Source organism: Scleropages formosus, chromosome 1 (assembly GCF_900964775.1).
Source record: "Scleropages formosus chromosome 1, fSclFor1.1, whole genome shotgun sequence".
In the NCBI taxonomy this organism is placed as follows: Eukaryota; Metazoa; Chordata; class Actinopteri; order Osteoglossiformes; family Osteoglossidae; genus Scleropages; species Scleropages formosus.
In genome coordinates, this window is record NC_041806.1 from 16,838,996 (window position 1) to 16,866,798 (window position 27,803).

Sequence of the window (27,803 nt, forward strand, 5' to 3'; positions counted from 1 at the left end):
TTTTGATTACAATAATATGATCAGTTTATTGTCAGTCAACTTCCAGTCCCCCCACAGGAATTACAGGCATATATGAAACTTTGTTAGACGCAAAACTAAAGCAGACATGAAAGGATCTTTCCCTAATTTGCAAGAAAAGAATCTTGTTCAGGATGGGATCCCAAAAAATAGCACACAAATTGCACTGGACCTCAATAATTTTTCACTTAATATTATACAATAACATTCCAAACATGATGAATTTTCTCAAAAGCAGAAGTTAAAAGCAGTAAATGCCAGTTACTGAGTATCTCGTCATGACATCTGGCGGATCCAAAGGGTTAATCTGGGAAAGACTGGCCAGCGTAGCAGCCCAGTTTTAGATAGAAATTGGTCACCCTGTTCAACTAGCAAAATTTCCCTTCTATGCTTTTCCTTTAATTTCTGCAAATAGAAAAGATTAGAAACAATCATATATATACTTCAATGATAAATTTAGTTAGGTTGTTGTAAGCTTTTTAAATTCCAGTGTATACATTCAACATTTTAATGTGTTTGAACACCACATTATAAAATAGCTAGAGTATTGTACACATACAATATATTGTCTTCTTTCTTTCTGTCCCAGAAATACCACCCATCATCCCAGCCCTATTGACCTTTCTCACGTGTTCATATTTGTCTATGTATTTCTATATTTCATCTCTCATTTCTTTAAGCTTTCCGTTCTCCATCTACCAAGACTCTTTTTTGTGGCATTATGCAAATGGAATGTCCTTATTTCCCCCACTAAGTCTGAGAGTACAATTGTCATTACCATGACTGCCTTAGCCCCACACCACCTCTCTTTGCCCCACTCTGCCCCACTCTGCCCATCCTTTCTCCATTTAAAGGGGGAAGACCAGGAAGCCAGAGAAGGTGGAGTACTTCCAGCCACCCATCAGGTTTCCCCTCTCCAGCTTGAGGTAGGCCTTGTCACCCCTCTCCATGATGACCAAGCCTGCGTTGGTAGCTGCCTCTCGGGTCACATCTTGGTCACCGGCGAAGGCAGAGATCATTGGCCATCCATTCAGCATCAGACTCACCTTGGTGAAAATTCAAACATAATTCCTGTTGTTCTGCATACAGCTGTTGTTCAGTGGTTTTAAGCTGCGTAAAACTAGGCAGTGTGTGATTAAACTCAAAACACTAATCAAATGGATAGAAATATCGTGTACGTAATAACAGCAAGGTACGTGGTACAGTCAGTAAGTTTCAAGAGTGGCTGTCCCATGATGCTGCTTGCAACCACAGCAAAGTCACGTGGCACCAGTCTTAGAACCTAATGACTGTACCACATGGCATGAAATGGGGCTAACATAACTGAACTGTTCATTTGTTCAAAAAAACACTTCTACCTTCGTGTTGTATGCAAGTACGTGGATTCTTTAGCCTTACTTGTATCGTCTGTCTGTTGTAGGCCTTGACCACATGAAAACTGAAACTATAGACCCCTCTTCTTGGGGCCAGGAAGACACTGCTCTCTTGATCAAAGTGACCTCCCACATTCACGAGAATCTGTTAGAATGAAGGAGTAAGACAATAAATGTGAGCATCTACATTATATCATCATATCACATGCGCAGTAACTTAAAGCACGTCACTTCACTACTGTTAGTGCAGGTAGTTAGTCGGTGATGGTAGCTCACCTGGTCGAAATAGATGATCATGGTGCGGTTGCTCATGTCGGTCGGCTCGTGATTTGTCTGCCGGGTGACGGAGAAGGCTACGCGTCCAGTCCCAGAGCGCACAGACATGCCTAGTGCATTGCCTGCTGGCTCTGACGACGGTGTGGAGTCACACACCACCAGGCACTTGCCCTCCAGGACGATAGGCTCTGTGTCATTCTGGCCCTGGGCCTCTACAACAAGCAGCAGGCCCAGCACCAGAGCTAGGATTTGGGGAGCAGAACACCTCTCCCACTGAGCCATGTTCGTGGTCGGAGCTGACTTGGTTTTCATGTGACTGCTTTGTGTTCCTCAGGAGACTAACGATGGTACGGTGTTTTCCTGTAAATATAATACAGATTTATAATAAGAAAACCTTGTATATCTGAAGCTAGAATTTTTAAGGGCTGCACATGTACCGTACGTGTATTAGAGTCAAACTTCTCCTATTTATCTGAGTTACAGGGTACAGCTCAGTAGAATTCAAACTGAAGCAATTGTCCAACCGTCTCACTAATTTTTTTGAAAAGTCATGGTTGGGTTGTGGTGAAGAGTTCTTTCTGAATTGCGAAGTGACAGTGATCAAAAGTTTTCTCCCGCAGCAGCCTCTTGGCTATCCCCAACGATCGCAAGGGAAGGGAATAGATCTAGGACAAACCCTGCATTTAGAATTTAGATCGACAGACTCCCAGCCCGGTACCCATGAAATATTTGTGCTGCTTGACCAGAAACGAATGTGGTGAGCTTCCAGTTGGGAGAAAATATGCTTATGTGTATAAAACTAGTACTAAACCCTCATACTGGGAAAATCCCTGCACGTTCTGGCAAAGAACCTATTGATTCCACTGGGGATCTATTTTCCATCATGCTTTCTGGCCAATTTTTCTTTAGATTGCTGGAGGGGTTTTGAGCCATAGTTCTGCAGCCACTGGTTAGGTGCAAACTGATGGATGGATGGATGGATGGATGGATACATGAAAATGATCTATGAGTCAGGTAAAAGAAAAGAACTTTAAAGGCATAAAGTCAAAGTCAGCTTTATTGTCATTCCACCTGTAGCTGAATTACACATACAGGAAAAAGAAATTTCGTTTATCTTTGGACCTCTATGCTATGTAGAACATATAATGCAGTGTATTACAGACAAGTGCAAATACATGATAACATGGTACAGGACAGTGTAGTATACAGGTCAGTGTCTGGAAACAATAAACAAAATATATAATAGACATAGATAATATAAATATTCCTAAAAAAAGATTTACATATACAATACAAAAAACTGCATAGGACATGTAATTTACACTGTAGCACTATAGACAGTAGAAGATAATGATACAGATAATGACGAAAAAAAGGAAATGAGGTAATGTTCTGGATGGAGGTTGGCTGAGGATGTCGGACCCACCTGAGTCCGAGAAAGAGAGGGGGGTGGGGGTGGATACTGAAAAAGAGAGGGGGAGGAGAACACCTCTGCTGAGAGACCATCTGTCTCTCGCACACTTTTCCTCTCCTTAGAGTCACGGACGTCCAGCCCCCTCTCCCTGTGTCCAGCCAAGTGCATTCCTACACAGCAATCACTGTCGCTCTCTCCAAACCTGTTTCTCTCGGTCAGCTGGTGGTCAGTCCTTGGTCACCAGTCATCTGTACTGTGCTCAGTCTTTTTTCTTGCTCCTCTTTCTCTTTTCTTAGCGTGTTACTTAACAGTTCCATTTTTATTCTTCGTAAACCTCAATTAAATGCTGGTCAAGCCCAAATCACTGCACTGTGTGTCTTACCAACGTACATCACCAACGTAAACTCAATGTCAGAGCCAGAGAAAAGTTGCAGTATTGGTTCAAACGATGTTTTCGGATTGGTAAATCAGTGATCCCCACTTACAGTAAAAATGTGCTAAATAAACTGATTAAATACAATCCTAGCAAAGTCGTCCGAGTTCTATAAGATAACTGAATAGTGGTCTATATGTTTCAATATTCTAACGTGTGCTTGTTCAAGGTGTATTTCTACACATAAAAAATTTTACACACATACTTTTTAAATCTTTCACTTATAAAAATGTTGTCAGTCACAGTATTCATTTTGCCTTTTCCTTTGTAACAAAATTCATCTTGAGAGAAATCAATATGTTGTCCTATAAGGAAAAATTCAGTTCCCTAAGTGTTATTTAAAAGATGTAACTCTAATTATATGATTTTATATATACTTTAAGGGACAACAATCCATACTTTTAGTTTTCTTTACCTCTTAGCAGTACGAATAAAAAGTATCATAGTCATAATCAGCTGGTTCAAGTGATTCATTAAAACCTTTTTAGATATAATTTGAGATGTATCCAGTCATGGCCAAGGACAGAACTTGATGCACTGCACAACAACTATGAAAATATTAGATATTTCACACTAATGCAAAGCAGAGCAGAGATAAAATCCACACCTGCTGTGCTTCACGAAGAAATTAATGTCCAGTGTAGCACTTTTTATGTCATATCAATTCTACTACTGAGTTCTCCTTACTCACTTCATGGAGACACAGCTCTATTGACCCTTCCCTGTAAAGCGAGAGAAGCTCCATATCACAGGTCACGTAATAGCGGCAGAGGCTCACCTGCTTCGGGTTAGTCTCCCATGAGTGTCATGTTCGCTCGTGTTGTTAGTCCCAGGAGAAAAAAACCTGCTCACTGCCTTTTCTCCGTCTTCGTCTGCCAGGGGACTGATGTGTTACAAACTCACCCTGCTCCTGAGCGCCTCCCCCACCTACTCCCCTCTCTTTCTGCTCCGCCTCATTCACCATTCCCTCCATAGCCCTGTCCTTCCTCCTCCTTACAGCCCCCCACCAGCCACGCATGCAGTCCCACCATGGTCTTCACGTACAGGATAACCTTGTCCTTTTCACCCCCTCGTCATCCCTTATTCCTCCCCACCCTTGAGCCTTGATAGCCACATACGATGTCCCATGGTTCCATGTGTGACACAGAGAGGTCAGGGGTACCATCGCTGGCCACCGCACTGAGACATACAGCACGGATTCTGAATCTCATGTTCTTTCCACTGCTTGTGTTCCTTCCGCTCCATTTCTGCTCTTCTGTCAGTTTGATCGATTGGGCACAGAAGCTGCTGAAATGCCGTTGGCACACCTGGAGGAAAGTCACTTCACTCACCTTATGCTCATCCTTATCTTTATGTATGAACATAATCCCAGCTCCGAGTCCAGTGCGGAAGTGCAGAGCAGTATGATCTGTCATAAGCTGATCGCTACATAAAAATGATTACATAAAAACCGAAATAAAGACACAAATTTTCCGTTGTCACATCTTTCCGTTCATACAAATAAACATCCATGCTGACGTTGCTTTTCTACGTGACAATGTTCAGTCAAATGTACATTTGCTATACTGTCTATTTACCGTAATCTGTGACTGATCCAGGATCCAGTGTCCAAATATTCATAAACATCTCATAATTCATGTTAAAGGTCAGGGCAGAGAAGAATGCACTAACTGTCACTGAAAGCCTTGTCAGTCGTATTGTTACACATGTCTTTCACCGTAACTATAGAAATCCTGCTGCTGAGTTCAGCTTTGTAGAGTCCAAAGCCCAGGTGGACTGGCTGGGTGAAGCTGCAGTTGAAGGTGTGCAGGTGGGTGAGCTCTGCTCCCACCTCGCAGAAGGTGATCTTGCCAGCTCTGTAGTCCAGAGATATGGACACGCGGGTGCCGGACATGGTGGCATTCAGTCGTGTCTTCCTCTTGTTGTGCCAAGCTGCTAGCTTCCCATCATGCTCCCGCATGAGGCTCCAAGACAGCCGATTGCTCCCAAAGGCTGTGCCGGTCCTCCCTTTGCGTCCAATGCTGCCATACACCACGGCGATGTCCCAGGAGCCCTCTGCCTCCACCTCCCAATAGTGGAGCCCTGAGCTGAAGCTTTGAGTGGTCAGGACCTGGGACCAGTGGTCGAAACGGTCCGGGTGGGGGCTGCAGGGCAAACGGTCACTCACGCGCATGGCAGTGCGCAGGTCGTCGGAAATGCTGAGGCGGGGATGGGCAGAGTTTGTGTCCAGGGTCAGTGGGCTGCTTACTGCAAAAGAGGGGGCAGGATTAACACCAAGAGTCTCCAAAGTCCATTTCTCAGAGTCCCATAAGTGCTGTACCATTTCATCATCATTTCATCATCATTTCATTGTCACTTCATCATGAACGCAGACAACTTAGATGGATGGACACCAAACTCTTGACCATTGCAAAAGCAGCCATATTTTACAAGGAAACCCACTTAACACTAAGGATCCCATCCCAGAAGACACTCGTATCAGAGCTGACATCACCTTTTTTATTTTAAATAACTCTCTGGGAGCACAGATTTTGCAGCATATTTCAACTACCCTGAAAAACTGAACTATTCTTGTAGCATGTTTATCCCCTCAGATTATAGATGGAAAGTAACACCATCCTCCGTACACACATGCGCGCACACACGGCACACTTACTGAACTGGTGCTTCAGCTCAACCAGGCTCTTCATCGTCTCAGCAATGAACTGGTGATATTTACACTCAATGGCCTCCAGCATCTGCTTTCTGTCCAGCGTGATGGGTGCCGGGGAGAAGAGGGGCGCATCCAACTCCTTCTGCAGCCTGCGTCCAGAGCAAATCAGCTTGGCAGGTGAAGGTACCACCAGAACCACACACACAGTGTCTAGACGAAGGGTGGAAGCCACAGCATGGACGCCACAGTAACAGTGCCACCAAGCTGTCTCCACCTGGGCTGCTCAATGCCACTGCAGTTCCACTGTCTGGCTGCTGGGTCCACTACCGCACAAACAGACTAAATGCCCTTTTCGGGAGGAACACTGGACATAAAAACTTACATTTTATCTCCCAAATGAAATGCCTGTAAAAAGCAGAAACACTCATTTCAGAGCGGGAGTCACAAAGGACACTATGGACCTGGTAGTCTGCTGTGTGATCTGCACTGCAATCCATACAAGGCTCAAGGGGTTCAAAACCAAAAGTCTGTAGTTTCTTCACTTTGGCTCTGATGTGGGGGGGGGGAATGAGCTCCTCCCTCTGTCCCTCAGAACTGCTGAATCCTTTTCAACATTTAAGCCACATAGTGTGAATGCGAGTGTCTGAACACTTAAGTAAACTGTGATTTGGGGTACCTGGTAGAAGACTATCAGTGTGAGCGGGTGTGTCTGTGCATGACTGGGTCCCCTAGTGGAAGACTGGATGTAGAGAGATTGTGTGTCAGTGTGTGATATGCTGACTTAGTGGATGACTGGATGGAAATGTGTTTGTCTCTGAGAGTTTGAGAAAGAATACATGCTGTGCCCAGAGGTCTCACCCAGATGAGAAGGTAGGGGTCCTTCTCCTGCAGCAAGGAGCCCAGGACCCTGTGGATATCTTCAGCCTCCATCAAGTCTCTTGCCACCATGGTGCTGCTCTCCTGAAGCCGCAGCAGAGCCTCATCCCTGCCCCGCTGAGCGTACTCCTTCAGGGCCTCTGAAAAGCTCACCACCTGGGCCTGGAGCTTCACCCCCAGTTTCTCCAGCTGCCTGCTGTCAGCAGTCGAAGTTTCCTAGACAGCACAGAACCCATGGGTTTGCTCACACTGAACTGGGTAGGCTGAGAACATCGGACAAACCCGGTAGTGCTAAGACATCAGTATCAGAATAACATTTTTACACAGCACTAATATTTCCACTTCCATTTCTAAATGCACTGTCTCCTTATGCTTTTCCTTTTCAGCAGCACACACACACTGTCAGAACCGCTTGTCCCATACAGGGTCATGGGGAGCCAGAGCCTAGCCCAGCAACACAGGGTGTAAGGCTGGAGGGGGAGGGGACACACCCAGGATGGGACGCCAGTCCATCACAAGGCACCCCAAGCAGGACTCAAACCCCACACCCACCGGAGAGCAGGACCCAGTCCAACCCACTGCGCCACTGCACCCCCCTTTTCAGCAGCACCAGAACACTAATTTTTTCACCTCTAGCCATTGCAAACAAAAATGAACCTGAAGGGAATCACAACTGAAAAGTTTTGTAAACAGACTGCTGTTGCTGCTGGACACCAGACAGTGAGGCAAACGATGGTATCGTACCACAGGTGGAGCGGTCGGTCGTCATTCTTAGATGGTAGAAACTCGAGACGCGAAAATCCTACAATAAGGTTAATGGGACAGCGGTTGTCGTAAGACCCATATGTTATAACTCAAGGACCACCAGTGTCGAGGACCACCAATAGAGTCATCTGGTCTGTCACCAGAATATAGACTTAGTTCTCCTCGGCGTGTCATGGAAAACTTTCTGCTCCGGGTTCCTGCATGTGCTCCGGCTGAGTGTTCTTTACAAACCCATCATCTAGATGAGCGAGCCAGCAGAGTGTGAGGTCTGTCACAGCTACTCACTGCAAGCATGGACTCCAAAGCTTCCTGCTCCTCCAGCAGTCGCTTGCTCTCCTTCAGCCGTTCCTCCGCTCTCCGAAGAAAGTCCCGGAGGGTCACCTGGGAAGCGCACAGAGATTTTGGTGTGATTCCGGTGTAATTTACTGCCTGTTGTAAGGTCCAGCACCGAAGAGATGACCCACCTTGAGGTTGTCTTCTATAACCCTCAGCCCCTTGACTTGGTGCTGCGTGTGCGTCCCCTCCAAGACACAGTCTGCGCAGATGTACGCACACTCATCCATGCAGTAGAAGCGCAGCATCTCCTGGTGCTTGGGGCACCTTCTGGCAGACAGGTCAGCCAGGGGCTCCACTAGCAGGTGGTTGCGGAAGGCAGGTCCCTCAAAGTGGGGCTGCAGGTGCTCATTGCACAGAGACACCTCACAGCGCAGGCAAGTCTTCGCTGCTGCCCCTTGTTGGCTGGGGCAGGCATCACATGGGACTGGGTCTCCCTCACCCTGGCACTGTGGACATTGAAAGTCCCCGCTTGCTGCCCTCTTCCAGGCACCCCGTGCACAAGTGGGGCAAAAGCCGTGTCCACACGGCAGTGGATGGAGGTCACTGAACAGGTCCTGACATACAGCACAGGTGACCTCTTGCATGGGGCTGTTGTCCTTCATGGGCACCATGGAAATACCGCTGAAGTGAGACGGGCACTGGTGTGGCTGCTGACGAGTGTGTTTGCGTGCAGCTAGGATTTACACCTTAATGTGGTATTTTCTGCCAAAGAAACAAAATTAAACAACTCAGTGGGATAATAAAAATGTTCTAAAATATACAAAATTGTGTATTCTATATTAACCTGTGAAAGATGATTGAGAAGATAATTGACTGATCAATTTACTGATTCAGCTTGCCATTTTACTGTTCGATGAATGTGCTGAAAACATTTTGATGACTTCCTACAGCCAGTTAACTGCCATCATTTATTTATAATAGGTGCCAGTGGTGAACAACTAACTGTGGGCCCTAAGCAGAGGAGATATGTAAATCTGGAATGCAACTCGGGATCATGAGTGTATGTTTATCTGTCTGATTTCTCATACAGAACTTTCATTTCATCTTATTTTTATAGAGTGCTCTTCTCTCCACAGGGGGTGCAGTGGTGTAGTGGTGTAGTGGGCTTGGCTGGTCTCTGCTCTCCAGTGGGTCTGGGGTTCAAGTCCTGCTTGGGGTGCCTTGTGATGGACTGGTGTCCTGCTCTGGGTGTGTCCCCTCCCCCTCCAGCCTTGTGCCCTGCGTTGCTGGATTAGGCTCCAGTTCGCTGTGACCCCACTTGGGACAAGTGGTTTCAAAAAGTGTGTGTGTGTCTTAACTCCACAGTGACACAGAGCAGCACTCCAGGTGAGAGTGCTAAACAAGGATCCTGAAAATAATCCAAAACTACAGCTCTAGCATATAAATAAATACCAACAAAGTAAGCCAGCAGAAAATAAATCTGTGGGGGGTCCAAGTACCACCCCTCCTGGGCATTGCTGTCGTTGCAGAGGACCTGTGTGGGTATGCCTAACACAAAACAAAGAAGAATTGTGAAGACTAACTACTATAGATTATAAGAAGTGATTCTGATCATTCACATAGCTGTTCATCATGCTGTTATGAGACCCATTACATTACACTGGGTGCCTAAGTGTGCAACTTACTAAATTCCTTTTTTCAATTGATTCATTGATGTTTCACCCTCATGCTCAGTTCCAATTACAAAGGCCGCAGCCTGAGGACCAAAATGAGGTCACGTTGGCGTTGTTTACCGGGACTCGACCTGAAGTACACTGGTAGATTAATTCTTATATCACACTTTCCGTTCACTGTACCCTGTATCTGTCAGCTTTACCTGTGTTTACAGATTCATTGAGATCACTGAGATATGGCTGCCTTAACAGCAATTGTAACTGTTTAGGATCCAATATTTGTGGCTTATTGATTGCAAAACATTTTTACAAGTTTTAAACTGTTTCCTTTTCCCTATGAAACCATTTAGTTGAAGATAATCCATTCAGTCTGAAACATATTTGGATTATTCTCAGGACCTGGAAGCACTAGTAAACGATGCCTATGTGTCTATATATTGATATATAGCTGTTGTAAAACAAGAAGGTAAAACTCTTCCATAATGAATTACTTAAAATCTTTCTTTTGCAAAAGGAAACAACGGTATAAAAAGGCCAAACGGTGTGTGCCAAGAGCACTACCAATGGAAGATTTTATCCTGCAGTTCCTGCGCCTCAATCCCAATCTGTTCAGCGGAGATCAAGAGCTCAGACCACCCACCTGCTGTCCTGCTCCTGTACTAGTCTTTAGCAATTGTTTGTATATTTACCGGGGTATTCGCCTTTCAATTCTAAACCCCAAAGCACTGAACACTCACCTCGTAGGTTCGGGCCCCCTTTCTGTGTGATTGGTGACTGCCGGAGGCTCTGCTCGGCCAAGAGGACCGCTTTCCCCGTGCCGATCCACTTACCGAGGTGACCGACCTTCGGCGCCCAGTCCTACTAAGCTCCAGCAGTGAGACGGGGGCCCGCCCACGGTCAGCGGTGTCACGCAGGGAGTGGCCAAGTGAGCAGAGAATAGGAGGGACCGGGAGGTGCGGAAGCACAAACACAACCTGCTGCCGGACATTCCTTGTACATAGTGCTCTCCTGGATGGAGGCCCTCTGGATGCTGTGCTCTTGTTAAGACCTCATAATGCCTGTAAACTGCTCACAGTTACTGTTATATACCTGTTAAACTGTTTTTACTCTTCTATTTGTCTGCAGATAAAGAATGTCGATTTATCAAGTTTCAGGTTTCAAGTTTATTGTCATAAGTACAAGTGCCGTGTATGGGTATCATGAAATTCTTTTTGAATGCTTCTCCACACGGGGTGTGCGGCGGCGCAGTGGGCTGGACCGGGCTCTGCTCTCCAGTGTGTCTGGGGTTCATGTCCCGCTTGGGGTGCCTTGCGATGGACTGGCGTCCCATCCTGACTGTGTCTCCTCCCCTTCCAGCCTTACACCCTATGTTGCCGGGTTAGACTCCGGCTCCCCGCGACCCTGTGTGGGACAAGCGGTTCAGATAGCGTGTGTGCTTCTCCACAGACTATGGACAAGGACAAAAGAAATACTGCACAAAACAATGACAGTGAGTAATATAACAATAACAATAATACCAACAATACCAGTAGACATCCTGAGAATGCTTCAAGTGGCAGTGTAATTTACCAATGTGCTTAGGAGGAGCAGCCCAGCTATAGTTACTAAAGGTGGCACATTGGTGAGTGTTGTATAGTCTTACAGCAGTGGGGTAAAAGCTGTTCCTGTACCTAGCAGTGCGGGTTCAAATAGACCTAAGCTGTTTGCAGATGGCAGGGAAGAGAAAAGCGCCCATGTGGGGTGATTGTGACCTTTCATGATGTGCATCGTCTTTCTGGGGCGGCGTGTGGTGTAGGTGTCCTGGACTACTGGTAGCTGTGTGCCAATGATTTCCTGAGCTCTTGACCACCCTCTGTAGGGCTTTCTTGTCCTGTATGCCCTGTATCAAGTGGTACCTTTTAGAACTGGTTTTCAAACTGCATTTCCCCCCAGCAGTGAAGGAGAGTGACCCCCCCTGCCCCCTCCCAGTCACAATGTGGGGGTGGTGGTGAAATGATGACTCTGACCTGTCCTGTCCTCGACTTCCTTGTACTTCCGGTTTCCCGCCACCGCTTGGTGAACCACTGTGTAGATCTGAGCTGCTCCCAGACTATTTCCAGGGAAATGGCGCCCTCTTAAGGGCAGACAGGGAAAAGTGACACAACACACTACTTATTATTTTTTAATACAGTACAGTAAATTACCAGTACACATTTCTCTAGCAAGCAACTTTTCAGTATTATTTTCCCTTTCGTAATGCACTGGAACATTTTAATGGTCCGCAGATTTTTTTTATTCGGATTTTTTTTTTTACTAAAGAATTATTATGGTCTTGTACACTTATTCAAATCTTAATTCATTTGATTTTACAAGGAACTATACAGTATGTTCTACACTGTAATGTACATGTGATCGAATGTTTTCTCTTATATCTGTCATAAGAAAGAAAGGAAACAGGAAAAAGTAAAAGTTCTGCTCATGTTTGACACCTGAAATATGATCGATTTAGCACTGAAATCTGGCCTTTCGACAGTTAAATTAAAAACATGCAGGACTTATACCCAAGGAGCAACAAGGGCATCGCCAGCCATATATATGATGATTTATGATTTATGTAATTGGAAGGAAGTCCAACTGGTTGTACTAGTAGTAGAAAAAGGAACTGAGACTCTGAGAGTCTGTTTAGTATATTTAAATACAGACAAAATGCTATGAAAAAAAGAAGCTGCGAACTTTGTTGCTGTTTAAACTCTTCCATTCGAGGAATCATGTGATGATGGCTAAATTAAATATAATTAGACTGCAACAAATTACAAACCGCAAGTAGTTCACAAATCGAAGGATTTATTGGAGTGATAAACCACCGCAAGCAGTAGCGCCGCAAAAAAAGAGGAACATTGCATAACACATTTACCAAGGAAAAGTGTTGATCATTCATGTTAGCTGAACCAAAAAAGAAATATTGAACCACAGATACAATATAGTATAAAAAAACATGAAGTCAAAGGCGAAAGATGTATACTATGAGTCCCTGGTGGTCTAGTGGTTAGGATTCGGCGCTCTCACCGCCGCGGCCCGGGTTCGATTCCCGGTCAGGGAAATACTGTTTTCTTCTTATTTTCCTCTTAAGGATGTACGGAGTTTAGTGTAGCATATCTTAGCTGTCTTTCATAAAGGTACCCGATAAATACCAGTTCATAAAGCATTGTAAAACGCTGTGGAGAAAAGCGTCTGAAAGAAGAATCAATCATGCACTGAGTACTCAAGTATAACGGCAAATTGGCGGATGGAGCGTATTTAATAGTGAAATGTTTAGTATCGGGTAGAGAGCGATCACTCCTGACATTCGAAAGGAGCACAAGGTTGGAACGTAATTGCAGTCCCACATCATGCTCACGCTGGAAGATGGCTCCATGGGCTCCAAACACCAGCGTGATACACCAACTAGAACTGTTCTTTGAGAAATGCTCCCAAAAAGGGGAAATCATAAAAATAGAATGCAGAAACAAAAGACTACAGACTTATTTTTAATAATATTAAAGCTGGACGACTGTTTCTTTACTTGTAGAACAACCGAATTGAAAACGTTCGCATTTTTGAAAACGGATAATAACGATCCCTTGACTCGATCGAAGTTGTTTAAATGCGTTGCATAAACTGAGGGGATTTTTCTTTCCTCTTCAGCTCATGTATCAATATTAGACAACAGATGTAGGGTGAGCTTCGGGTCAGCGGCGCGCGACCGCACGCGCTCCCGCAGCAGAACGAGCACATCCACGTAACAGGAAGCCCGACGCGAGTCATTAGAGAATGTGAGGTGGGATCCGTGAAAATACAACCAGATGGGGGAGACGTTTGTGTAAAAGAAAAAAAAAAAAAGAAAAATAAAGAAAAGAAAAAAAAAACTGTTATAAAGGCTTCGAGTCTGCGGTGCAAATCGGCGCCGGGGACTGCAGCTGCACCCGGAGGAAGTGACATAAGAGCGGACGGGACATCCCGCTTTAGTACCGCCGCTGAAACACACTCAGGAACGCGCGCGCACACACATTCCCTCAGTAACAAGTTTTTCCACTGAGCCACTTGTGAAAATTTATTTGAGAAGCTGGGCGGTCGCCGGGAAGGAGCGCTCGACTCGTCTCGAGTGCCCTCGCTGACCGCTGCGAGTGAGCCGCCCAGCCGGGGCCCTCGGTCGGACCAGCAGACGGACAAACAGCCGCGGCACCGACAACAGGACGGACGGACATCACTGCCGCATAGAGGAGCGCGAGGCGCCCGACACGCAGGCCTCTCTCCCCTAAATACAAAGAGCGGGGGGGTGGGAGGGGTTCCAAGCAGGATGACAGCACCACGACAGCCCCATTCCTTCTTTCCACATACCGCATAGCCCCATCGAGCGGCGAACAATGCCCTCCTGTACCTGCGGCGAAAACGCAGCAAATTGTCCCGTTTGCCACGGCGCTGCTAATAATATGTAGATCCGTCTGCTGGGCGTCCCGATCGAACCGTCAGACGCTGAGACAGACGACTGCGCACCTTTGTCCCCTCACTCCGGAACGCGGCGATGTGGACAGCCCAGCCGAACGACACATAATATTTAACATCTTCAGACGATCCAGCGCATCGGGGGGTCGTATCTGGGTGAGTAAATGCACGTCGTTCCTTTTACTGTGTCACAGACAGCTGTTGCGGTCGAAAAGCGGACAAATATGACTCATAATAATTTATGGATCATAACATAAGCGGATATGATCATCGAGCGGAGGGGGACGCAACAGGTCCTCGTACAGTAGGGAAGAGGTCCAAGTTATGAAGCGCACTTCGCTCCGTGTCCCATCGCCCCTGTCATTTTTTTTTTTCTATCGATTGTGGCCACGCATTTACCATTTTTCACGCACCATCGGTGTGTTTAGAAATGTGTCTTTTTTGGAGAGGATACGTCATTTTGACACGAAACAAGAGAGTTGCGCTGCGGCGCGCGGGTCAATCAATAGCCCGGCGTTTGGTCTTGACGAAACGAAGGATGCTGAGGGTCATGATGGGCTTTGACAACTGCAATGACAGCAGCGGGCTCTTACGTGTCTATGAAGAGGTAAACTTTACAATTAGGCCATCACATCATTGTTAGCGTGCAAACCTGTGACTTGAAATGAACCATGTTCATAATTGTGTCGATGCACCGACTGTTTATTAATAAAGTGCCGATGAAATAATCGGCTACACAGTAAATGTACATTTTCACACCACAAACAGAATGTATGCACCAGTAATTCCACTCTCGTTCTAATATAGAAAGTATACATTTACTGGAGTGAGTTGGAAAAGCTTAACATGTAGGTGTTTCAGCGCATAAGTCCGTCCAGGCTTCGGCCATTCGTGTTAATGACGTTAATGACGTCACAAATTATTCGGTGACGTCGTCTGTACGTCCTGATTGCTAAGGGCCGCAATGTAGCACACCGAAGTCACGTGGTCAAGGCCAACTTTCCCCAGAGTCACAATGGGAACTGTTCACTTTTGAAAAAAAAACAGTAGGTCCCTGTGTCTAAATGACTTCAGCTCCTTTTACAAATAAATAAAATTTCAGTTGACCTCCAGGGTTAACAACATTTGTATTTGCACAAATCAACAAAACATGTAACAAATGAGAAATAACAGATCCCCAAACCTCCAGCAGACATACCATTTTACATTAAGGTGTCAGTGCAAAGAAGCATTTATTAAACAGTTTGGGTTGTGATGATGGCAGGAGAAAATGTGGTCCCAAGGACAGGGTGAATTAAATAGACTCGGTGTAGGACACCGTATATACACTACACCCTCGTTAAGGATGTGCATTATGCAAACAGATAATTTAATGGGTAGAAAATTAAGGCACAACCTCATGACATGTCAGCATACAATAACATATTGTCACATTGCACCTAAAACCAAAGCATTTTCCCAAATTCCTTTTCATGACTTAATGACCACAGAGTAAGTTACCACGTTTAGATCCATATACACCTAGAGATTTGACAAACTTTTTTGATCGGGAAGAAAATATGGAGGAGCCTTGATTTGTTACTGAACTACTTGTGGGCCGGCAGAGTGGTGGAAAATTACATTTTCCAAAATGGGAATGGGACAGGGTCGCACAGGGCACCATGGCTTTGTCCGCTTCTATTAGAACTCATGACTTAGTTTGTGAGGATTTGTGTGTTCTCCACGTTTTGTTGGTATTGCACCCCAGTCCAAACACACGTGCAGAAGTCAGCAACGGAACAATAATTCCTTATATAACCTCTCCTACACTAAAAACAACCCAAGTGGTCACACAGAGGTCACTTTGGCTCAGCGGCACTTAGCCTGCAGTTTTACCAGGCTGCTGAACACAAATAAGTCTGGTAAAGTTACACCTTAGCAACAGTGCATTAATGATGTTGAGTGTGTATGATTCTAGGTTGATATACACCAGTAAAGGTTTGGCTTATGAAGACTGTTTACACAGAGCATCAAGCCTGTCACCACATAAACTTGCACCAAATTAATAAAACCTATATTACACATTCATAAAAATACTGTAATTATAAACCTAAAAAGTAAAAACAATATACATAATAAATATACATATAAATGCCCCCCATGTGTCCCTGTGTACATATGCATTTTCTCCAGGTGCTCCAGTCCCCCCACCACAGTCCAAAGATATGGGTTCCACGTGGACTCAATAACTGCCTGTAAGTTATTTTTATGTATGAGTGCATTTTCTAACATTGATGTACCATATAAAAATGTAAATGATTATAGAGAGTTTAGGGTAGTGTATCTAGCATTGTCAGTCACCTTACACTGTTAAGCTGTTGCGAGGCATGTGAACTCCAAACTTGGATTTCATAAACACAAAGAAATCCCTCGTAAGCTGAAGTAGGATATTATAAAGTGAAATAATCATAACACAAATGGGTGTTTCTGTGGTGTGACTGTATACAATACTAAGGGGGCACCATCACTTAAGTCTGATTTCTTTCTCAATTAGTGGTCAGGAATCAAATGTAATCTGTTTAGCAGTGCAGTATTTTCTTCCAAACGCTGTGTGAACTATCCTTTGATGGACCTGTGATTTCAGCCTGCACTTCTCCAAGACTGCAGGTGGTAGCGATTTCATAGTTCCCTGTCTTGAGGCCTTCTCCCTTTTCCCCCCCAAAAGCTTTGATAAAAGGGTCTTGCCATGTTAGGGTCAGCCTTCCTGGTCTTCTTTTGATGTTCCTCAAATGTCAGTTAGTGACCCTGAAATGTTGAAAAGCATATTTTATAAACTAGAATGAAATTAAAAGCATATTTAACTCTTGACTTAAAGTTAAGATACATCCCTCTGCGAGCCTAGCGATGTGCCGACGGGGACAAAGTGTTTTATAGCGAGACTAACAGAGCCCCATAAGTTCTCAGCGCGGAAAGGAGCGGGGAAAACGGTGCGATGCGGCGCCCTCTAGTGACACAAAGTGAAACGTGCGTTACCGCACTAATCCCAACTAGGGCGGATTGCAGAGCCGCTCCGTCCGTGTTAGTGGAGATGCATTTTAAACAGATATTTCACTTACTTTAGATACAGCAGGTGCTGTCTGTTGAGATGTCATATCGCGAAATAATGGCGGGTTTCTTTTTAATTACTAAAACGAATAGGTACATGTGTTATTGCATTCCGTCGATTCGCTCTAATAGCCCATGGCATGACTTTGTTGATCACTCGCACGCTCTCTCTCTCTCTCTCTCTCTGTGTGTGAAACTCCTACTTAAAAAGCGGCACAGATTTCTCCGTCCCTCCGCGCGTCCCTTCCACGTGGTGCGGCAGTGGATCTCGGCGCTGAAAAGGGTCCATTGTGCGCTATGTCAGTAGCACAGTGTATCCCTTGAGGGGGCCGAGAGATATGCTCACCCGAGTGTGTCCTGACCGCCATTGTTACAAATTCTTGTCCATTCACTGGCTTTTAAATGGAGCTCGCGCAAAAAAAGAAAAAAAAAAAAAGAAAAAAGAAACCGGGGGGGGGGAACGGGAACGCGCATCACTGCCCGCCGTCAATGTGAGTCGCTGGAGGTCCGAACCCGCGCGCGGCCGTTAATAACAACAATCTGCGCCGTAATCACGGCAATTACAAGGAAACACGAAATTAATGCATTTTGACCCCAGCAGTTACTGAGAGCGTCCCGGGAAAAGGACTGAACATTTGCTCAGGGTAAAAACACCAGGGAAAACGACAGAAGAAGATTTATAGTCACATAGATAGATAGAACGTGTTTTTAATAGCATTATTATAGCCCGAATGCATTATGTTGACTGCACGGTTCACACTTTTAACTTGTTTGGATGTGAGTATAGTTTTCCTTGATACATTCATGGCAGTTACTCCTATTTACATTACGTTTATGTGCCGCGTTCGAAGTTCTTTCTCGAGCTACAGGTTGAAGACAAGCCGCTCTCGTCGATCCCGCCATTATTAAGGCGAAGCCCGAAGCGCGCGACGGTGGAAGCTGCGCGCGGGCATGAGCGCGAGCGGCCGCAGAGGAGCCCCCGGCACGGCTAGTCTGTGGTACAACTAGTTAACGGCAGGTTTGAGTCGTGTCTCTCATAAAAGAGGAAGGTAGAGCGGTAGTGGGGGAGGGGAATTAATTACCCCCAAAGTGAGAGAGATGTTGTTCTTCGCTATTTAAATGCAAATGTCAAGAGAGAACAAGACGACTGTGTGTGTGTGTGTGTGTGTGTGTGTGTGTGTGTGTGTGTGTGTGTGTGTGTGTGTGTGGCGGGGGGTGCACGGTGGGCAAGTTAGGAGAAAGGGAGGACTTGTTGAGGAAAAACAGCCACCCACACGCGCGCGCACACGCAGTGAGTTCGCACGGCCGCCACCGGTGTCCACGCCACGGTTCGGCGACACGACCTCCTCCTCCCGCTCCCGGTCGGGCGCGAGCATGGAACCGCCTCCGCGCGCTCTGAACGCGCTTTGAAGCTCCACGCGAGTTTCTTCACACGTGTGACCGGGACACGGCCGGGCGGGACGTTTTTGTTGGGCTCGCGCCAGCGTGTGAAGCGAGCGCGTCCGTCGCCGGCCGATGAGCCGCTCTCTCTCCGCGTCCCCGTGAATCATGTCCCGCCGGAAGCAGAAGCGTCCGCAGCAGCTCGTGAACTCGGCGTTCGGGAGCGCGCGGATACTGACGCAAGGTGAGCGAAACCCGCCTCGTCGGTTCTGTGATTCGCACCTGTGGGGAAAGTGGCCGAATCGCGGTAGTAACGACACACCTGACCTGCGATTAAGGCGGTGAACCGGAACGTGTAAAAGTAACGGTAAATCTTGGTAAGAATGTCGTCGCTCGTCCTTAAGTTTGAATCAGGTCTTCGTTGACTATCACAGTACAGTACTTGCACTTAATCCATTACAACTCGTACAAGTTCCTCGATCTATCAATAACCGTTGATCGTTGTAACGTCTAGTCTTTATTCGGATTTCCTACGTGTTCCGTTTCTCGTTTCGTACTTGACTGAGTTGACAGCGAACTTTTAGACATCGCGGCTACGTTTCTGCATAACTTGTCTGCTGAATTGTTGAAGAGTATCTGTTAATGTAAATGTTACCGTTCTGCACTAAATAGAAACAAGCAATAATATTTTGGTTTTTTTTTTTTTTTTTTTTTTTTTTTTTTAAAAAAAAAGCTCTGCGGTGCGGAATAAAACTGCAGTAGCAAAATAATAACTTTTCACTCGGTCTGTGTGAGAGTAACTTTTTTCTCTTCAAAGTTGTGTGCAGGAGAGTTCTTCCTAAAAGTGTCTGTATTTGTTATTTAAGAATTACTATTTAACTTGGTCCTACTCTCATTACAGGGGTGCCTATAGTGGACCCCCCCCCCCCCAATTGACTGGATTCCTACCATCGACACATTGTGTCCTGAACATGAATCTGTATCCATAGCTATTCCACATCAGGTGTAATTTTGTTAATTAGGTAACTTCACAGTGATGAATGCCCGTGCATCCCCTGGATGCCTTATTTATGTACGATTTATGTTTGCTGCTCAGTACTTAGTGAGAGTCTAATAGGAGTTTTGCAGTCCTGCCTGACTTCTGATCTTTCATAAGATTTTTTTTTTTTTTTTTTTTTTGCAGGGGTATGGGGGATAATCCACCTTTCTTCTCTCTTCTTCTTTTTCCCTCTTCCCCCCCCCCTCTCCTTATGCTTCCCTCTTTTTCATCCTTCTCCCTCTTATTTTCTCTCATATTCATTCAGTGGATGTCCTCATATTGCCAGGCGCAGAGAGAACAGACCACCCAGTTAGGGGAGGTAGAGAGAGAGCAGGAGCGAGCGAGAGATGGGGAGAGCGAGAAAGAGAAGCAGATTTAGTAAATGTGTATGGAGAAGAGGGACAAAAGAAACGGTAGGTTGTTGAGTGAAGAGTGACAAGAAGGGAGTTGAGAGGAACGCAGAGAGAGGGGAAGGTGCAGTGACAAAGACACAGGGGAATGTTGAGCACAGAGGTATACTGGGAACAGTTGAAACTGCACCAGCATGAGACTTCATTGTCCTTCCGGGGCTTTGTGGCTGAGCAGTGAGCCGTGAACAGCGCCGGAGCTGCAAATACACGGTGTTCGTGTGTGTGAGCGAGCGAGTGAGAGAGATGGATCTCAAGTCCCAGTACCATGAGCTGCAGGTGTAAGGGCTACAGTCCCTGTTCATACACACCAGCCTGACTGTGCTCATATATATGTGGAAAATCAGTATGCTTGTGTGTGTGCTTTATTAATGTATCGCCCAAAAGTAAATGTGAATAGTAATGGTAAGTTAGACAAGTTTGTCTAAACTTTGAAAACTGTTGCTGGCTCAATGCTGTGTTCGCCCTCCACCATGTCGCTTGTCAGTCAACGAGTTGTGCAGGCTCTGTGTTTTTCTTTTCTTTTCCTCATCCCTCTCTCTGTGCTCTAGACTCTGAAAGAATGTGACCCTGGTACTCCATAGGTCAAGTCTTGTAGCCAATCACAGCAACTGGACAGTGGCCAAGACCTCAAAATGAGATGTGACCCTTGACCTTTGGGGGTCAGGGGGGAAGGGTGGATGGAGAGATGAAAGACCAAAACCATGGAATGGGGGTTGGGTTAAGAGGGGTTAGAGGTTGCCCTGGTGATGTCCATTGTCCTTTGCAATGTGTTGCCGTGGCAGCAAGGTTTGCTGTTAGTGCTGTTGGAGCGAGAGATGGGGTGGGGGTGTTAGCATTGGGCCGATGATGATAGAGCAGGATAAAGAGATGAAGGGTGATGATGAAAGCAGGCTTCTGAGAAGACTGAAATGAAGAGTGGAAAGAATGGATGGGACGGTTCTAAAATAGCAGCTTTCGATAGGAACTTGAGCAGAGAAATGCAGGTGCGATGGCATCTGGTCTAGTGTGGTAGGAAGGGTAAAACGACACGTGCGGTCCAGAGATAAATCCAGGTTTAGTCCAGCTGTATGTCTGACAAAGTCCTCCTTATGAAATTACTCGTAAGGAAACCGATTATAGACGATATATTAATTTAGTGATATGCAATGATTACTTTGTAGTATTTAGCTGACACCTTTATCCAAGGTACTTTTTAACACAGTACAGCAAACTCCCTTGCAGTCGTCGACCCGTTTACACACGAGAAGAGTGTCACACACTTACTTTTTCCTGTACGCACACACTGATGGCAGTGTAGTTACCAGTTTGCCTAAAATTTGTTTGGGCTATGGGAGGAAACCAGAGCACCTATGCATAAATGAATGAAACACCTGGAGCAGACAGACACAAACATGGGGAGAACAGGCAAACTCGATCCATGCTGATCAGGGATTGAATCTACATCCCAACTCTAAGCGCATGACCGAGGAGCTACCTGCCGTACCACCTTTCTGGTCCATGGGGTCCTGAGCATCAGAGTGGAAGTGATGAGTGTGTCTGTTCTTTGTCTTTTGTTTGTCTCAGATGAACAACTGGCAGTGAAGTCGCTGTCGGGTTTCCTTGCCGCAGACTCCTCTTCCACTCTGCTGCCGGACTGCCAACCTTCGCTGGCTCCCTGCCCCTCTCCCGGGGGCCTGCACAATCCCTCTCTGCCTGCTGAGACGTCTCCCCCCTCCCACTCCCCCAGCCAGCCCACCCCATTCCCCTCCTCCAATTCTGAGAGTCACTCATCCCACTCGCCGGACTTTCCGCACCCCTCCCTGTCCTCTCGGGCCCAGTCCCCTACCCAGCATTCCAGCAGCCTGGCACCTTCCTCGCAGACCCAGTCACGCTCTCTAATGGCCTCCCCCAAGATGGGTGTTTCTGCAACCACCACCACCTCTTCCTCCTCTTCGTCTTCCTCCTGTGCCCCACCGCACCCAGGCAGCCCAAGTCCAGTCCCCGAAGGCCCACCCAGCCCAATCACTCCAGCCCCCAGCCCTGGCGACCCACCCCGCACCCACCTGAGCATTGCGGTCATCCTGGAGGAGCTGCGGGTCCTGCAACAGCGGCAGATCTACCAGATGCAGATGACCGAGGAGATTTGCAAGCAGGTGCTGCAGCTGGGTGGGGTTACGTGTGGCCTGGATTCTCCTCCGCTCCCGCAGCTGTGCTTGGAGGGCAGCGAGAGCACGTCCGGAGCGCCCCTGCCTTTAACCACCCAGGCCTCTGCTCCCCCTCTGCTGGCCTGCTTTCCGTCCCTGGTGCCGCAAAGTGTGTCCAAGCCCAAGACACCCCACCCGATGTCTCAAGTATTAAGGCCACTCAAACCTCAGTATGACGGGATTGGTGGCACGGGAGCCCGAGTTTACCCCGGAAGCAATGCCCGTGCGTCCTCTTCGTCCTCTTCTTCCACATCCTCGTCCTCCTCCGTAGCCACCACGGCGGTATCCCACTACCCTCTCTCTCTCTCTCTGGGCATGCCGCCCCGTTACCTCCACGAGAAGTCGCCCAACACCACCTCGGCGAATGCTGCCACTCTCCCGTTCTTTACTCCCCCCCTGCCGGCTTCCGCTTCTATGCCCAGCACCTCCCAGGAGCCCCAGCAATTCAGCTCCGGGTCCGGTACGTCTTCGGGGCCCTCTCTGGGGCGTCCGTCTCACGCCTGCCGCTTCTGCGGGAAGCTGTTCAGCAGCGACTCCTCCCTGCAGATCCACCTGCGCTCCCACACTGGAGAGCGGCCCTACCAGTGTCCCGTGTGCCTCAGCCGCTTCACGACTCGTGGGAACCTCAAGGTGCACTTCCTGCGGCACCGGGAGCAGAACCCAGAGCTCTCGCTCTCTCTGCTGCCCCCTTCCCTGTTTGGGGCGGGAGCTGAGCAGAACCAGCCCGCTGGCGGCTCTGGCTCCAGCATGGTGCAGAAGCGCCGGAAGCGCCGCAGCGAGGATGAGTTGTTCGGGGAGGCCTCCGAAGGCGTTTCTGGGAGCGGGGCGTTTCCATTAGGCACATCCCCGAGTGCCCGTCCCCCTCCGGCTTCCCTACCCCTGCCGCCTAGCGTGGACCTGGCCCTGCTCTCCACTGCCCACTCGCTCCTGCAGCTCAACAGAGCGGCAGCCGCAGCTGCTGCAGCTGCTGCCGTATCGTCGTCCTCCTCAGCAGCACCGTCCTCCTGTGCCTCCTCCACCTCCCTCACGTCCTCGCTCCTCAGTGCCGCCTCCTCCTCCTCCTCAGCCATGTCGTCCACATCTACATCCTCCGTCACTGGTCTGTACAAAGGAGCCAAGCGCTTTGACGAGAACACGCCGCCGCACCCTGCCATCCACCCTCACTCCGCCTACTCCCAGCTGGCACATCTGCCCAAGATCCTTTTCCCCACAGCACCGTCTCAGCACCACCACCCCAGTCTGGCCCTGCTCCGGCCCCCCGCTCCTCCACCCCCCGGGTCACACCTTGCTGCCCCACACCCACAGCTTACATTTCCCTTCTCACCCTTCCCTAAGGCACAGGCCTCTTCCTCCCCTTCCTCCTCCTCTTCAGACACGTCTAAGCTCCAGCGGTTGGTGGAGAAGTTGGAGAAGGATCCCCAGAAGTTAGAGGAATGCTCCTCATCAGGCTCCGCGGAGGCTGCGGGGAACAGTGCCGGCACCACCGCCGGGCCTTTTGGCGCAAGCTCGAGCGTCAGTTCCCATTCCGCCGTCGCCGCGGCTGGCTTCAGCAGAGAGATGATGGCAGCCCTGGGTATGAGCGGCAGCGGCTCGGCCGGAGGCGGAGCCGCTGTGGTGGCGGGCAGCCTCGGCGTGATGGGCGGCAGTCTACCCTCCCTTGCGCCGAACCAGTGTGCTGTGTGTCTGCGAGTGCTGAGCTGCCCGCGGGCGCTCCGCCTGCACCAAGCCACACATTTGGGCGACCGCCCGTTCCCCTGCAAGCTGTGTGGCCGCTCCTTCTCCACCAAGGGCAATCTGCGTGCCCACCAGGCCACGCACCGCTCCCGGCCCCCGGCCCGCGCCCAGAACTCCTGCCCCCTCTGCCAGCGCAAGTTCACCAACGCCCTGGTGCTGCAGCATCACATCCGCATGCACCTGGGGGGGCAGCTTCCGCCTGATGGCTCGTCTCAGGCCGAGGCTCCACCCGACTCCTCCCCGCAGGGAGAGCCGCACTACTTCGGTGCCAGCGTCGGGGAGCTCAGCAGCAGCCTTGCAAGCTCCATGCCTGGATTCAGTCTGGTCACCGCTCAGCCAGGGGGTACGAACCCTTTCCCCATTTTGGGCGCGAGTGGCACTTCTTTGTCCATCAGCTCCACGCCGTTGCCTGCTGAAAAAACGAGCCGCAGCCCCTCCGGATCCTCCAGCCCGGATCTCATTCCCCCAGCTGACTTGAGTCCTGATCCGACTCTGAACCCCAGTGCAGACCCTCCTCCTCCTCCAGGAGGCTCGGACCCCCCCATCCTGTCTGTCAGCGCACCCATCTCTGAGGCCCCCCCAGCTGAACAGAAAGGCAGCACCACACCTGCTCTCAAAGGTCACTCCAGTGCAGCTCCCATCTCTCCCAGTGAGATGAGTCCCCAGGCCAGTGTGCAGCCACACAACGGAGATGAAGATGCCATTCCCCCTGATGGCTACAAGGCAAGAGGTCCAGAGGACACTCATGACTCAGTGAGCCCTGGTGCTCAGAGCAGTGATGTCTTGCCTGTGTCCAGCCCAGGTGCGAAGCCTGCTTTTATCCCAGGCTGTGACACAAACCCCTGTCCTGAGAGCATCGCTTCCTGTCCTACGGGGGTCCCCCACCCAGATCCGCCTGATCTCGCCGTAGAAGTCGTCCCAGAACCAGCAGTCAGTGGTACCTCAACGCCCAAGGGTGACAGAGGTGCGGCACGGGAAGTGGACCCAGCGCCGACAACGGCTTCAAATCCAAGGAGGGACACTAGGGAGGCAGTCTTCCTTGGCTCACCTCCCAAGGATGATGGTGGTCATCCCAAAGCCACGGTTCCTGAGGGTACCCAGCTGACCCCACCCTCAGCATCACGCCCCCCTGAGAAGAAAACCTACAGCTGCTCCGAGTGTGGGAAGGAGTATGCCAGTCGCAGTGGCCTCAAGGTGAAGTCACGACTCACTTGTGATGACTCTTCACAGAAGTACATACTATATATGTAGAGATGTATGTGTGTGTATACATACACCGAACATCTCAAGTTCACAATTTCATCTGAGGAAACCATAGAGTAGGAAAGCAGACACACTTTATTAATCTGATCTTTTTTGTGTGCACTGAAAGTTGACAGTAATCTATTATGACTATAATAGACCTTTTCATCAGTCTTTTACATTTTGTATTAATGCAGTGATTTAGAGTTGCCACCTTCCACTTGAAGGGCTCCGGTTCGATTGCCACCTCCTGCTCTACTACCCTTGATTATGATACTTGCACTGAACTGCTACATTAAAAATTACCCAGCTGCACAAGTGTGTAAAACATTGTACGGTGCTTTTGGAGAATAGCGTCACAGAGAACTCGGTGTGATGTTTGGCAGTCTGCAAACATACCCGATGTGCAATGGCACCGTTTCTCTGATGCAACCACAGTTAAATTGCTGAAGAGAGACATGTTTGAAATAAAATCAATAAATACATTTTAATTTAAAAGCTGACTTTCTCTATGCTGTTTCCAGGGACACATGAAACATCACGGCGGGGTGGTGAAACCCACTCGTCAGGCCCCCCGCGTTAACGCTGAACGACTCTCCGCGACCTCCGCTGCCCCTACCCTCCCTCCTGCCCCCAGCGGGACGGTGAGCTTCTGGAATCAGTATCAGGCTTTTCTGAGCGGCAGTGGTGAGCCACAGATAGAGCCGGCATCCAGCCAGTCCAGCGCAAGTCCGGCAGAAAACGCGGAGATGCGCCGCCCTGCCGAGTCTCCCGGCAAAGCGAAAGCTTTGGAAGATCCGTGTGCGGCGACCAGCACAGAAGGAGATGAGGGCGAGGCAGAGGGCGGTCCGGAACCCGAGGGAAAGTGACTTAGTGCTGCCTTGGTGCTTTCGAAAAGACTCTTCTTCCGAGGAAGTAGTTGTCATTTCCTTTTTGCCGTTTCTTTTTTTTTTAATCTTTTAACCGGACCTCTGAGTCCAATATTTAGGTAGCGTGTGAGTACATTGATGAGCTAGTTTGTTAAATAGTGAATCGGTGAGCATGGTTATTAACTGTTTAGCAGGAAAAGGGGCAGGAAGGGCTGAAAGACGAAGCCGAGTGAACGGAATTCCCTTGGAGAGGACTCTTAATCAAGTTGAGACAAAGACGGCTTTAGGCTGTCGGAGGGACGTAGACTGTAGGCCCTGACACCTTTGCTGATGCGTAGAGATGTAGCAATATAGGACTGAAAAGGGATTCTCTTGAAAAACTTGAAAGGGCACAATGGCAGAATTACACTATAGAACATGACTCGGATTAGAAGGAACTGGGGTTTGAGAACATGTAAATACAACTTCTTTTTAAACACTCATTGTTTCTTAATGTAAAGTTTACACTGCTCTATTGTATTTTTCATGGTGTGTGTCTTTTTTTTTTTTTTTTTTTTTTTTTTTTTTTTTTTTCTCCCCCCTTCCTTCCCCCCCAGGTTGGTGAACAAGCGCTGGGTCATAAATTGTTAGGATGATAAAAGGACAACAGGTGTCACATCGAGAGAGGATCCTCATCTGTAATGGCATGGGGGGGGGAATTGTCCTGCTGTCACATCCTTGGGAAAATTTACTTCAGTTTCTCCAGTGAGAACTGGCAGAATTGTAAGTCCTGGTGAAGGATTTTTGCTAAGAAGCAAAATAAGTTGTTATTGGTGTGTTGTTTGTTTGGTAAGACGGTGGAAATGTTGTTCTTGGACCTACTGTAAATAGTCTATAAAAGTTTGGCTGTAATAACCTTTCATTTTTAACATTTAAAGCGGCACTATGGCATTGGGCTCCATTAGATGTCACCTAGAAGAAAACCATACGATGGAAACATTCCAGCAATGTTTTCCGTGTCTGTTCTTCTGCTATTTGAAACACTTCAGGTAGAAGGATGGTGAGAATTTAGCAATGAATGGGCACAGGTGAAGGTGGCTGTGTCATCTGTGCCAGCGGCCCTGTCGATATATCCCACACCTGTGACACGTCCAGCCTATTCCGTAGTGAGGATGTTTATCTGTATTTTAGAAGCTTCCTGCAGGTGACTTTTTATTGAAGAACAGTGGTACCTGTTTCCAGTCTTGTGAGATGTGTATTTTCCAGTTATGTTCAATGTTCAGTCAAGACGAAGAATAAAACCAGTCATGGAAAATGTGGACGGCTGATTTGCTTTTTATTTGCTTCGACAAAATAATTGAACAGAAAAGAAATAATGGGTGCCATTAGGTCAGAGAGGCGTATTTGCCAAAACTTGTTAGGGAAGCGGGGGGTGCGGTGGCGCAGTGGGTTGGACCGCAGTCTTGCTCTCCAGTGGGTCTGGGGTTCTAGTCCCGCTTGGGGTGCCTTGCGGCGGACTGGCGTCCCGTCCTGGGTGTGTCCCCTTCCCCCTCCGGCCTTACGCCCTGTGTTGCCGGGTAGGCTCCGGTTCCCCGTGACCCCGTAAGGGACAAGCGGTTCTGAAAATGTGTGTGTGTGTGTGTGTGTGTGTTAGGGAAGCACTGC

The 27,803-nt window shown here is 48.1% G+C and overlaps 3 protein-coding genes and 1 non-coding gene across 8 annotated transcripts; 2 read left to right on the forward strand and 2 right to left on the reverse strand.

The window, feature by feature from the left end:
• On the reverse strand, positions 1–4,623 carry cbln12 (cerebellin 12). The gene is made up of 4 exons (XM_018758105.2): positions 4,293–4,623; positions 1,668–2,027; positions 1,417–1,536; positions 1–1,064 (listed from the first exon to the last, which is right to left on the reverse strand). Exons 2-4 carry the CDS (start codon positions 1,977–1,979, stop codon positions 867–869), a joined length of 630 nt encoding a protein of 209 aa, XP_018613621.1. The 5' UTR covers positions 1,980–2,027; positions 4,293–4,623; the 3' UTR covers positions 1–866.
• A 369-nt stretch (positions 4,624–4,992) lies between these two features.
• On the reverse strand, positions 4,993–8,777 carry LOC108937899 (E3 ubiquitin/ISG15 ligase TRIM25-like). The gene is made up of 6 exons (XM_029257639.1): positions 8,273–8,777; positions 8,094–8,189; positions 7,026–7,259; positions 6,844–6,895; positions 6,171–6,377; positions 4,993–5,761 (listed from the first exon to the last, which is right to left on the reverse strand). Exons 1-6 carry the CDS (start codon positions 8,753–8,755, stop codon positions 5,181–5,183), a joined length of 1,653 nt encoding a protein of 550 aa, XP_029113472.1. The 5' UTR covers positions 8,756–8,777; the 3' UTR covers positions 4,993–5,180.
• Positions 8,778–12,764: 3,987 nt separating this feature from the next.
• On the forward strand, positions 12,765–12,836 carry trnae-cuc (transfer RNA glutamic acid (anticodon CUC)). The gene has a single exon. It is a non-coding gene; the product is annotated as a tRNA-Glu (tRNA).
• Positions 12,837–17,776: 4,940 nt separating this feature from the next.
• On the forward strand, positions 17,777–27,548 carry sall2 (spalt-like transcription factor 2). 5 transcript variants are annotated; one of them, XM_029250004.1, is made up of 4 exons: positions 18,496–18,926; positions 21,695–25,242; positions 25,815–26,205; positions 26,756–27,548. In XM_029250004.1, exons 1-3 carry the CDS (start codon positions 18,851–18,853, stop codon positions 26,157–26,159), a joined length of 3,969 nt encoding a protein of 1,322 aa, XP_029105837.1. In that variant the 5' UTR covers positions 18,496–18,850; the 3' UTR covers positions 26,160–26,205; positions 26,756–27,548. The 5 variants fall into 5 exon arrangements, with proteins under 5 accessions (XP_029105838.1, XP_029105837.1, XP_029105834.1 ...); XM_029250007.1 differs by adding an exon at positions 19,866–20,134 and having other exon boundaries at positions 18,902–18,926; positions 25,815–27,548; XM_029250008.1 differs by lacking the exon at positions 18,496–18,926 and adding exons at positions 18,941–19,059; positions 19,987–20,134 and having other exon boundaries at positions 25,815–27,548.
• The last annotated feature ends 255 nt before the right edge of the window (positions 27,549–27,803 follow it).